A 12,548-nucleotide genomic window follows, 5' to 3' on the forward strand; every position below is an offset into this window, starting at 1 on the left:
TTGTGTTTAGTTGAAGTTGATGCTCAACAGTCAGCGTTTTTAAAAAATCTAAGCAAGATGCATATATGAATGAAGTTTTATTTCCCTGACCTCATTAGAAACATGTAGTACAAAAGAACAAAGGGCTGTACGTGGGTTAAATTCATTCTTTTACAAGTTTGCTTAAAATACCTTTTTGTTATTTTTCCTTTGCCTGACTCTGGAATTCTTGAACCAAACAAAAACCTCGCATACAGACAAAATACATGAAAAGAGTGCTGTACCTCGGTCAGTCTCCACACTGACTCATACAAGACTGTGACTATAATAATTTTACTTCATAGTGGTGGGACGGCAGTGACCACAATTATAGTCGCAAAAAGTACAATAAATACAAACATAACTGCAGTTGTGTATTGAAAAATACATGTGGGGTGAAATGAAATGTGCAGCAGTACAGAAAGATTAAAAACAACACTTTTGTCCCTGATACTACTGTGAGTTTGTCGGTGTATAAAAGTTGTGCGTCCTTGTTGTCTGAGATGCTTCCATAGTGAGTACTACATATAATGCTGACAGTGCTTTGTTTTGTCCACAAAGACGAGGGCTTTTTTTTTTTTTTTTTTTTTTGAGTGACCACCACTCATTTATAATTCTGAAATAAAAACACCACCTGTCTTTCCGTTTAGTGTTTAGCTCAGTTGGAGCTGGTGCTGGGCCTGGCTGTAGTGTTTGCAGCAGAAGGCAAAGTGACACGTTGCTCGTCCATCCGTTTGGCCTGAGAGCGCATGATGAGGCTGAAGAAGTCCTCATCCGGTACAGTGGGCCCTCGGACCGGAGGAGGGGGAGGAGCACAGCGCTGGTCATCCAAACGGGATCCCTGGAAAGAAAAATAAAGTCAAGATACGATAAAGAGACTTCATTGTCATTGTGCAGAAGTACAACGAAATTTGTTTGGAAGAACACGACAATTAGCAGCAGTCCAAATAAGAATAAAAATAGATTTTAAAAAATACCCTTAAAAAATAAAAACAAAAAGAAACAAAGTACTATATACAAAGTAAAGTGGTCAAATGTTGCAGGACTGAGAATACAAAACAGTGCAAATAGTGGAAGTACAGCACTAAGGTAAGATTGTTGTTGCACAGATGACAGTATTAAGTAGAGTTCTTATTGCACAGATGAGCTGGGTGGTGGTGGTGGGGGGGATGTCTGGGTGGTGGGGCAATGAGTGGGGGGTGTGATGGAGGCAACAACTCTGGGGAAGAAGCCGTTCCACAGTCTGTCTGTTCTTCTTTGTAATGTCCGGAACCTTTTCCCTGATTGAAGGGGGAAAAACCGACTGTGTCCAGGATGGGTGGGATCTCTGGTGGGATCTGTGTTCTTGCATTTAAATGCAGTGTACATTTACTAAGGTGCAGGAAATAGCACTGCTAGCCGTTTTCTTGAAACGCCGTCTATTTGGATGAGGTACCTGGCACTTGACAAGCATATCAAAGAAGTCATCATCAGGCTCAGCGTTGTCAGCGCTGGCCATCAGGTGGCTGAGCACGGCCTGGCTGCTGTTCTGATTGAGCCTGAGGCCGGGCAGGCTTCCCCCCGCTGCTGACGACTCCTCTAACCGCCTGCCTTGGGCGCTCGAGACATTGACGGACTCTGACACAGCTACAATCAGATGAGAGGACAACAAAGTCAGCATGCAAATAAATTCACTGGAAAATGCCCCTCTCAAAACAAGAAAAAAAAATTATTTCAGGCAACTTTTACCTTGAAATAAGTGAAAAAAATCCGCCAATAGAACAAGTGAAAAATGGCTTGGTCAGATTCCTTGAAATAAGATATATTTAGAATATTGAGATCTCAAAATTAGCTGGGAAAACTTATTTGAAGCCATATTTTACCAGGATTGTCAAGCTTTGGTGTCTTAAAATAATAATAGTGTTTTTTCACACAAAAATAGATTTTTGCCATGATGTAATCACCGAATTTGAGATGCATTAACCCTTCTGTTGTCTTCGTTTACGGGCACCAAAATATATTGTTTCCTTGTCTGAAAAAAACAGCAAAAAATTCCCCAAATTTCTGAAAATTTGCAAAATCTTTAGGAAGAAAATTCCAATAATTCCTTAAAAGTTTCCCTTAAAGTTAAATTTTTTTTTAAAAATCCCTCAAATTTGGCAAGAAAATTCTTGTGAATATTTTCAAAAAATCAGTAAAAATCTTCCAAAAAATCCAAAAAATATCTAAAGTGATTACATATATATCAGTAAAATTTGTAATATTTTGCTTAAGAGCATTCACAAAAAATTTACTAAAATCCACCGAAATTCGCTGCATTTTGGTTGAATTTTTTGTGAATGTTCTTAAACATTTTTAACATTTCTTTTTTTCCACCAAAAAATGTTCAAAGATTTCCCAAAAATGTTGAGAATGTGGACATCAGAAGTTTCACTATGAAAATATTTTTTTCCTACATTTTCAAACTTTAAAACGGCTCAATTTTGACCCACAGGACGACATGAAGGTTAAACTTATTTTGAGTTTTCTTGTAATATAAGATAATTTCAGGATTGTTTGACTTAACAAGACATCCTTTAAGCTTCAGTCAATTCCAGCCATTTTCAGTACAAAAAATCGCTAATATTCTATTTGTAAATAAAAAACATGACGAGAAATACAGGGAATATTGGACGCGCATCGCGAGGTGCATTTCCTTGAAAACGGCCTATTCGTGGATTATATACCGACTTCAGGACATGTTTTGGACAAAATATGTTACTAGCTTGTGTCGTCTGGATGTCCAAGGTTGGATTATGGCCGTTTTTTGAGGAATATTTTCATCTGTGTGTAATAATGAACCCGGAAATGTGAGTCGCGCTGTGTATGTTGAAGCCGTGTACAGAGAAAGGATGGATGGATATTTGTTGTTTGTCGGACAAATGTGCTTTTCTCACCCGCTGTGGTAATCACATCTGAAAGTGGTTTATACCAGCGGATTCATGAGAATCTAAGCTTTCCATCGGCGTATAGTGTTTGTATAATCGCGTTTGCAGCCTTCGGACATTCTTTAAATTCCTATGCAAATTAGTAGGTGTACTGCCGACGGTACACTGAAGTTTAACGGGTTAAGATGCATTGTCTTACAACAAGTCCCTCCATCTTGCTGAAATGTCACTTGTTTAGTGAATTTATCTTGAATCGAGTGGGATGAGACATTTTGACTAAAAATAAGACAAATAGACTTGGTAAGATTTTGAGTTTTTGCCGTGTTCTTACTGTAGGGACTGGTTGAATTTTGTGTGCTTGTGAACTGTGTGGACTCACATTTCCTGATGGCTCGGGGAGGCGACTCTGGACCGCTGTTCAACGACAACCTGCTGCCTCTATCCTGTATCGAACAACGCTGGTCGTCCATACGGTTGCTCTGGAAACGGCTCAGCAGGTCAAAGAAGCCCTCGTCTCCGAGCATATCAGGACTGAGCCGCTAACAAAGAAAGAACAACAAACATGAAGAACAGCGGAATAGAACAGACCGTGTAGCTATCAGGTGAATGCACCCTAGACTGCGTACTTTCTGTGGTCCCTGTGCAGAACTCTGGCTGCTGTCCAGGGTGTTGCTCGTGTCTTGGAGGACCTTACTGCTGCCACCAGCCTTGTACTTCTTCCCACGCAGGCGGCTGACAAAGAACAGCTTGGAGGAGCTTTTAGCCAGGGAGGGTTTGGACTGTTTGGTCAGAATGTCACTGTTCCACTTTTGGCCCTTCAATGGATAGAAAGGGACTGGTTATCACAATGAAGAGAGGAAACAGCAGGAAGGAGCTGATAGGAAGAAACAAAACTGGGAGAAGATAAATGATGACATTATCTGGGGCGGTAAAACATTTAGAAAAATCACGTTCACCGACAAGAAGCTGTGCTGGTGCGTGATGTGAAAGTGGATTGGTACAGGTGAGCAGTTCTTACATTTATCTTATCTGGAGTGAGCTTCATCAGCTCCAGGTTCTCCATGCTGTGTCGTCTGCTCATCCTGGGCCTCGCTCCTGAAACACACACAATATTACAACCACTAAAACCATAAAGCATCAGAAATGACTTACAGAGTGCAAGCAGTGTGATTATGCAGTTTTTACCGTGTACGTTGTAGTCTATGTCCTTGTTTTCAGACAGAGTGGAGTTATTGGTGCTGTAGCTCAGACCCAGAACCATCTGGAGATCTGAAACGTTCATACGAGCCGTCAGCTCCCCGCTCCTGTCTCCAGTCTGGAAGAAACCACACGAAATGAAAAAAAATCAAATGAAGGTAAGTTCATTTCTGTTGAAAAATTTATTTACAAAGTGCATCAACTTTTTTTTTGCACCATGTTATTGTGCTTTAAGTTGTTTAGGGCATTTCTTGTACCTCTTTGCAGATTTCCAAGTGTTTCTCAGCAAAGTGCATGGCTTGGTCATGGTTTCCGAGTGCAGTGTGAGCATTTCCAAGACTCCAGCATGCACGGCCCTCCCCAATCCTACAGAAAGAAAACATACATAAGACCACGGCAGGCTGAAAATATAAGAAACATTATTAAAATGTGTTTGTACCTGTCATTGAGGTCCTGAGCTATGATGAGGTGTTTGAGGTGATAGTCGATGGCTCGCTCATAGTCCTGTAGAAGTGTGTAGGTGTTGCCCAAACTGTAGCAGGCCTGGGCCTCCACGGCGCGGTCTTTCAACTGCCTCGCCAGCTGCAGCGTCCTCCTGACAAACATGCAGACAACCGAGTTCAAAACACTGAAGAGAGGCTTGAAAATCTGCCTCCTAGTTTCTCACTGTGTTGTGGAAGGCAGCACTTAATGTGATATATAAGGGAAGGTTACACTTCTAGACTTTTTAGATGTCACGCCACATTCAATACATGTCCTGGAGCAGTAAGAAGACAAAAAGAAAAATGAAGAACTGCACACAAATAAACAAAAAAAATCCAAATCAAACACTTTGACATCAATTCTGAAAAGAAACACAAGTGAGAAAACATTTTTGTCACAGAAATTGAACCACTCCAAAGCGTATCCAGTGTGTAACTACTTTCATACCGTCTGTGTCTTCTACATGCATGTATGCCTTGTTATACGTGTTTACATGGACTGTGGCTTACTTGTAATGCTCAGCTGCTATTTCAAATTCCCCCAAAAAGATGTAGGCGTTCCCCAGGTTGCAGTAAGCCCGTCTCTCTGCTGAGCGGTCCCCAAACTCCTTCGCAATAAGCAAACGCTGAAACAGAAACAGAAAAAGCGCTGTAAAAATTCACCTCTTTACTGAGGCATGCTGAGCTTGTGATACAAAGAAAGGTATTTTTTAGGGTTCACACCTGTTCGTGAGAAGACACGGCTTTGCGAAAGTTGCCCAGCAAGTAATGCGTGTTGCCGAGGTTGCCGTAAGTTCGGCCCTGGGCGGCTCGATCTCCGAGCTCCTTCACTATCGCCAAGTTTGCCCTGAAAAGTCGCATACAAACAATCAGTCAGCAACTCGGTTTGTAATGGAGATATGTGTTAAGAGTAAAAAAAAATGATGCCCACACACTCTGTGACTTACTCATAATACTCTGCTGCCTTCCTCAGTGCTGTCATCACCTCTTCTGGAAAATCTCCAGGCTCAGCTCCACTCCAACAGATGCTTTTCCCTTTGGCATGGTATACGTTCCCAAAGTTATAGAGAGCTCGCGCCTGCCCCACCTAACACAGAAAACAAAAAAATGTGGGAGATGAAGGTGGATTTCTTCAGAAGTCCCTACATCTGTTTAAGACTATCTATTCTCTCTAACTGCTGCTTTCTTTCTGTATGTTTTTGTATCTCTATGTATGATTTTTTTATCTTTTTGTATGTTTTTATCTGTTCTGCTGTATTTGTTTTTCCTGTAAAGCAACCTTGGGTGTCCAGAAAGGCGCTTACAAATAAAATGTATTATTATCATTATTATTACAGTACATCTGTCTGCATACATGATCAGTTATGCAGTAGACCATTTTGCCTCACCTTGTCATTAATGTCCCTGGCGATGTCCAAGTGCCTCTGACAGCAAACCACAGCCTCATCAAATCGCCCCAGAACCTTTAACGTGTTACCAAGGTTTCCACTTGCTTTGGCTTCTCCAAGCAGGTCACCGATTGTCCTAACAAACACACATTATGTCAGTCATGACAGCAGAAATGATATCTGCAGGCTGTGAGTTTCTTGCGTATCTCCAACCTGGTCAAGGTGAGATCGTGTCGATGGAACTCCAGGGCCTTGGCGTAGTCGTGCAGGTGGAAGTAGGCATTGCCAAGCTGGCTGTAGATAGCGCTGAGCACCTGTAGGTCCTCTGTGCCCACTTGGATGGCGGCTTCAAAGAAGGAGACGCCTGCTCTGTAGTCGCCCACCTTACAGAGCCGCTCACCCTCCAACGCCAGCTCCAGGCAGGAGACCTCCATCCTGCAGCAGACAGAAGCTCAGTCAGTCCCTCCAAACGCTGAACTTCTGTTTGAAGTGGCTAAGCCTCAATAGAAATACATACAGTGTGTAGAATAAAGAAATACAACAGTGGAAACAAAGCTGAAGAGAAAGGGGGAAAACAAATCTTCATCTGCTGTAACCTACAGCCAAATGACCGGACTGCACTCGCGACTGAATGTCTTTCGAAGCTTTCGGCAGGGAATGTTGTTTTGCTACTTCCTTCCACCTCCAGAGAACAATGGTTCGAACTGGGGGTTGTTTATGATGGTAGATCTCACATCCTTTTAACACGCCACAGAAAGTAAAGTTTTCTCTTTTTACAGTGAAGCAAAGTCGAACCCTCAGTGTTCATCATTCTCCTGTTTACTAATGCTGCTTCAGATTTAAAAACAGTTTTTAAAGTTTGTGTTGTGGCTGAAAAGATTCATGCTTGTGGATCTGTATGTTTTAACTACAAGCTGTGTATGCTTTACAGGACTTCCAACCGTTCTTAATTGTGCTACAAATGTATAATCACAGATGTCACAGCTACAGTGATTTGTGATTTGCTTCTTAAGAATTAATCTTATTAATCTCCACAAAACAGCTTGTGACATCAGCATTCTTGCTTTCTAACATTAAAGTAAGTAAAAAAAAAAAGTCAGGTTCAAGGTTACATTTCAAAACATAATGACATGGCTTTCTCTAGCCCATCAAATCAATAACAAATATCATTTTAACGAGCACTTTGAAGTGGCTCCTCTAACAACCGAATGATCTCGCTTCAAGATGCTGTGTATGAGGCAGGGCTTTGGCGTTTTAAAGCCAGATGAAAGCAGCATCAGACAATGGCTGCTGTCTTATCTGTGGATGAAAGACTGAGCAACATATCCGAGCATAGCAAAAGCTCGTCCACATTCCACTTTTGTTTTTCAGGAAACCGTTTCATTGGGTAGAGATTAGCTTCACACAAAATCTATTCAGCTTGTTTATCTCAAGTGTTCCTTTTGTTCCCACCCAGTAGTTATCTAAAAGCTCGCAAAAACAGCCCAAGAAAGAATCACAATCTAGTTTGGATTCCTCACATGAAGCAACAGCTTACATAGTCTATTGTGTGCCGCTGAAATGACGCACAAACACCAAACACAGTAGCTTGTCTCACCGTACCGGTAGGCTATAATTTCTGAACAAAGGCAAACATGGTGTCCTCAACAGCCAATAAAGCTCAGCTCAGCAGTGTTAGGCTTTAAATTAGAAGCGTCTGCTTTTTGTTTATTAACACTATACCATTTGAAGCTACAGCTGTGGTAAATGCTAGCCTACCTGCTGGGTTTTCGTGTCTTACAACAACAACAAAAGCACATGGAGCATCTGAGAGGCATCTACTGATGTTTCCTCTGGAAAAACTTCTAGGCTGCAGCACCTTCTCTTTCTCTGAAGCATGGAGAGATTTCCTTAGACCTACTTAGTCGCCTACAGCTGATGAAAAGCTTGGCTGGTGCTTATTCAAGTCTTTAAGAAAAAACGCAAAAGCAAAACAAACAAAAAAAACCATTCCTTTTCTGTGATATCAAAGCCACTAGCGATCTGACGTCACACAGGTATTTTAGCATCACGCATTGGAAAACGTTCAGGGAGACGCATGTGATGTTGTCACAGTATTAACTTCCAATGCATGGCAGCGAGGAAACTGCTCCGTCAACATTTTCTCAGCTAATCTGCTTGTCTTTTCTCCAAGCTCTCTCCTCCGCTGACCTGGTCACCTGAGATTACATCTGTAGCGTATGCACCTGGCAGATTACGGAGCTTGTGAGTCCTAAGTATCTTGATTAGATGTGGCAGTCACAAGCAGACTATGAAGCGTAGTTAATAAAATCAATACACTGACTGTAACCATCCGGCTCCTATTGGGGGAAAAAAATCTGCTGTCCTGTCACTAAGAGCGCACCTTCACTGTCTAAATAACTTGGACACACGTGTGCCCATAAACAAAGCCAGCAGTGATGAATTATTCAGTGGTTGCTTAAATATTTAAGCTAGCTGAAGCAGGCCCTTCTGTGGCTGCAGGTCACACCTGCTGTCAGAGCCCTTTATCTGGGTGTATAAGGACAGTTGGCTGATGAGTTTCTATAGAAAACTGGCCGACAAAGGAAAAGACTCTTCCAGCCCATAATGTAATGAAACTTTAAATCCCCAACTTTAAATTCATATTACATAGAGCATCACTTTTCAACAAGGGTACTAAATAGACAGATAATCAGCTACATAACACTGACACACCATAAATATAAAGAGCATTTATTCTCTTAACTATCCACACATAATTTCACTAGTGGCACCATCAAAATCTAGTGATGGATAAAAGGTCACAAGCTAAAAAAGCAAGCCACACTGAGTCTACACTACAAGAACACTTCAGAGGAGAAACGAGAGACTCCTACCTGTAGCGGACATGAAAGGATGGCTCCTCCGCTCGCATACTAACCACTGAGCCACCGGTATCCATTGAAGTGCATAATATGAGGGAAAATCCCAGTTTCGTTCCCGAAAAAATGATTGCGTTTAAAAACAAGAATTAGTGAGAAAGAAAAAAAATCTTGGGTCAAAAGGAGTCGGGCAAGAAGAGGCGGACCAAGTAAAAAGTCATCCAATGTGGTCTGCCTCTGCTGAATGTTGACAGGGGAAGGTAAACCCACAAGTGTCAGAGCTGCAGAGTCCAGAGCGTCAGTCCACACGGCTGCTTTCGTATATTGTGCGTTTTGCGTCACTGCCCCTCAATCTCTTGCTAGCGGCCCTCTGTAAAGAGAACACAAGATGCTGTATGTGAAGCCTCTTTCGGGCTACTCGGTGCCATGGCAACACCAACCAAACAGCAGTGTGCACGAGCAGAGCAGGCAGGAAGCGAGAGAGAGCGGGGCAGGAATGAACAGCAAGAGGGCAATACAGGCGAGCTGTCAGTCTAAGACGGTGACTCAGTTCATCCGAGCCAGGACAGTCTGTGTGCTCTGAAGTTGCAACAAGGTGAGAAAGCTACGAATGGAACCTATGCAAACAGAGACGGCAGGGAAAAAAATACTCTGAGAGGGCAAATGCAAATCATGGGTTAGGTAGGCACAGAAAAGAAAGAGCAACCAGAAACCTGTCGCATGAGGTGTCAAAATATTGAAATGGAATCTCTGAAAATGAAAAAGCAAAACAGATGAACCTACTTTGCGACTTCCACCAGAGGAAAGGAGAGTGATAAAGCAAGCTACATGGACATGAGAGGCTGCACCGAATAAAGACCAGGGCCAGCCATTGCCTAATTCCTCCATGATCTCATACTAGTCACACCCATTGGTCCCCAGAATTTAAACCATAAGCCCCTCCTCACCACACACATGCACACAAACTGGGAAATGGGGCAGACCAGTTATTTGCAAACTAGGTTAAATCTGTATGCTAGACAACAGCTGAACTGCAACACAGACACAGCAGAAACAAACAGTTTTTAGAAACATGTTCTCTGAATCAGGGCATCGCAGTTCATATACACTGACAGCTCAAACACACTTTCATAGAATTGCAAATCATTTTTATAAAGTAGGCGACAACCTTCTTGGCCTTCTTTTTTTAAAATATTGACATGCTGAGACCTACATGTAGTCAACTCATTTGTGGCCTATTTCAGTTTTTTAGCCAATGGAAATATGGCAAAACTACATCAAAACCAAGCAGGAAAGGCTCAAGTAAAGGGCCTCGATATGATGTACTGATCAGATGGGGCAGTTCAAGTATGCTGGATTTTTTAAATAAAGTCTGAATAATCATGATTATTACTTAATTAGCCAATTCAATATTATTTAAAAAATCAAAACATTGTCAGACAAAATTGCATGCAAAATGCATCCATCGTGTAGAGTTCAACATACAGAGCAAAGACACAAAAATATCTTCATTTAAGGTTTTTGATGTAAAATACAATTGCTGAGCTGCACCTTCATATTTTGTTTAGTGCTACAGGTTATACTGCAGTAACACAGCAAATCTTACAAACAAATAGGGCCCCAACAACAACAAAGAAACATGAAGTGTTTTGACAGCATAAAAATCATATTCTTGTTTTGATAATGTCATGAAAACAAATACAATCCACTCCCGAAGACAGAACACAGTAGAAACTCTACACTAAATGTTTGACAGTTTAGGATCAATTATTTCCAGAGAGATCCAAAGATTTCCAGAGAAGGCACTTGGACTTCAATCTGCAAAACCACTAAACCAGAAGAAGCTCCATAAAATCGATGAGCACTTGTGTGTTACAAAAAATCAGACTTGGTACTAAAACCAGTTATCTTTCTGACTATCCTGTTATTCCTGCTGCTGCTTGATTGTGAACGGTTATGACACAAATTTAAGCTCAGGGCTTCAGGAGCCTTACACTACATGTTCCTGTACATGAATAAAAGCACTGATTGATGTGTGCCAGTGTTCACGCAGCCTTTTCCACCATTGTATGCCAGCTGGGTGTGTTTCTGAGCAAACTGCCCTGCTCACAAAGCTACAGAGTGCACAAACTAGAGGAAAGGTGCATGACGAGAGGTGCATCAAAATATTTAAAAAAAAAAAGAGGTTGTTTTTAATGACAGCTTCACAGGAGGTAATCACCAACCCTTTTTTTGAGCCACAAACAGGACATGATTTCATCTCAAAAACACAGCAGATGTGGTGTATTTTCTTTGTGCTTTGATGCGCTCAAATGACTACTGCCTCTGACTGCAAGCTCTAAATATGGTAACACCGCTAAGTATTACACCATGAGGCAGCAAAAGCCTGCACCAAAACAAAAGAAAGAAACAGCCCAGTTATTACTGGGATACTGACCGGTAATTCTTCCGCACAGGAACAGGAAATCTGCGAAGCCTGGAAGAAACAATATTGTGACAATGAATAACGATAGTTATTATAATGATAATTCCTTTAATTAACTTGTGTCACAATACTTGGTTATAGAAGGTTAGGTATTTTTCCTTGTATTTCCACAGACATGGATTAAGCATAGTTTTATACTAAAAACTATTTAGAAATTAAGATTTTTTATTTCACTCTGGGACTATTCATATGCTGTTAAAGCTTTGTGATTTAGCACTCCAGATGACATAAACACACACAGCTGCCAGTTTACTGGGTACACCTATGTAAAGGATAGACATAAAATTAGAAAAACCTTTCAATAAAAGCAATAAAGTTGTCACATCAATTTAAATCAACATCTTTCCAAAGCAGCTGCAACAAATTCGAACTGTTGTATTAGTTTTATCACGTGTACTGGTAAATAAACAGGCAGCTGACTGTATATCTGTCTATATACAATACAATCACGTGTACACATAGTAGATTGTGTGTTGTGTGTCTGTGTGTCTGTGTGTACTTTGCATGCTTTTACAACTGTGTGATACAGAACTAGCATGGGTGCAAATATGACGTGTAATAAAATCTGTCATAACTGTTCAATAGAACATTTGCAAATCCACTCAAAGTATAAACTATAAACAATATACAAACTGTAAACTGTAAAGTAAGCGTAATAATCCTACATGTTTCATTCAAGTCGATTTACTCAATGAGTGTTGTACCAAACAGTAAACCAACTGATTGCACTCTGTGTGACTTGCATCTCCTTCAATATTAGCTAAATTATGACATATTTACTCTTCAAAAAGTATGCCTGATTGAGGGAAAGAATGGAAACTCCAGATTTGAATTGCGGGTCCTGCTGTCTGCCAACCCAAATAATTCAACATATGAATGCAAGCTCATTGCCGATAAGGACAGTAAATCCACCCCACTCGTCACATTCAGCTAACGATTAGCCCCGTTAGCTTGTTAGCTGCTAAACTTACGTTAGGCGATCCAGCTCGAACAATGGTAACTTCTCTTCTTCGTTTCTCTACTTTCTCACACGATTAAAAACATAGGTCCGCTCAAAAAAATGGACGGCTGTATATCATAATAAAACAAACTGTACTGCTTTTACACCTATATTACATTGTCCTTTAACTTTTGTAAAACTCCGATTTAACTTTGATAGGAAAGAAAAAAAATTGTACTGCGTTTTCGACAAATAGCCAATCAGAAGGCGG

General features: G+C 41.0%; 1 protein-coding gene across 4 annotated transcripts; it reads right to left on the minus strand.

Moving 5' to 3' along the window:
- Positions 1–64: 64 nt before the first annotated feature.
- gpsm2 (G protein signaling modulator 2) lies at positions 65–12,496 on the minus strand. Of its 4 annotated transcripts, XM_022202078.2 has the most exons (16): positions 12,309–12,496; positions 11,290–11,328; positions 8,868–9,222; positions 6,205–6,426; positions 5,992–6,127; positions 5,551–5,690; positions 5,327–5,450; positions 5,114–5,229; positions 4,561–4,716; positions 4,379–4,487; positions 4,110–4,239; positions 3,943–4,019; positions 3,551–3,739; positions 3,304–3,463; positions 1,454–1,644; positions 65–859 (listed from the first exon to the last, which is right to left on the minus strand). In XM_022202078.2, the coding sequence occupies exons 3-16, from the start codon at positions 8,930–8,932 to the stop codon at positions 677–679; spliced, it is 1,998 nt and encodes a 665-aa protein (XP_022057770.1). In that variant the 5' UTR covers positions 8,933–9,222; positions 11,290–11,328; positions 12,309–12,496; the 3' UTR covers positions 65–676. The 4 variants fall into 4 exon arrangements, with proteins under 4 accessions (XP_022057770.1, XP_022057771.1, XP_051809212.1 ...); XM_022202079.2 differs by lacking the exon at positions 8,868–9,222; XM_051953252.1 differs by lacking the exons at positions 8,868–9,222; positions 11,290–11,328; positions 12,309–12,496 and adding an exon at positions 6,592–8,770.
- Positions 12,497–12,548: the final 52 nt, after the last annotated feature.

Source organism: Acanthochromis polyacanthus, chromosome 9, assembly GCF_021347895.1.
Source record: "Acanthochromis polyacanthus isolate Apoly-LR-REF ecotype Palm Island chromosome 9, KAUST_Apoly_ChrSc, whole genome shotgun sequence".
Taxonomy (NCBI): domain Eukaryota; kingdom Metazoa; phylum Chordata; class Actinopteri; family Pomacentridae; genus Acanthochromis; species Acanthochromis polyacanthus.

Excerpts from the sequence above, each read along its gene's own strand:
- gpsm2 (XM_022202078.2), bottom strand. The coding sequence starts at position 8,932 with ATGGATACCGGTGGCTCAGTGGTTAGTATGCGAGCGGAGGAGCCATCC. Across the intron at positions 5,230-5,326 it reads CCGTGTCTTCTCACGAACAG|CGTTTGCTTATTGCGAAGGA; the intron begins GTGTGAACCCTA and ends TTTCTGTTTCAG. Across the intron at positions 4,488-4,560 it reads GCTCAGGACCTCAATGACAG|GATTGGGGAGGGCCGTGCAT; the intron begins GTACAAACACAT and ends TTCTTTCTGTAG.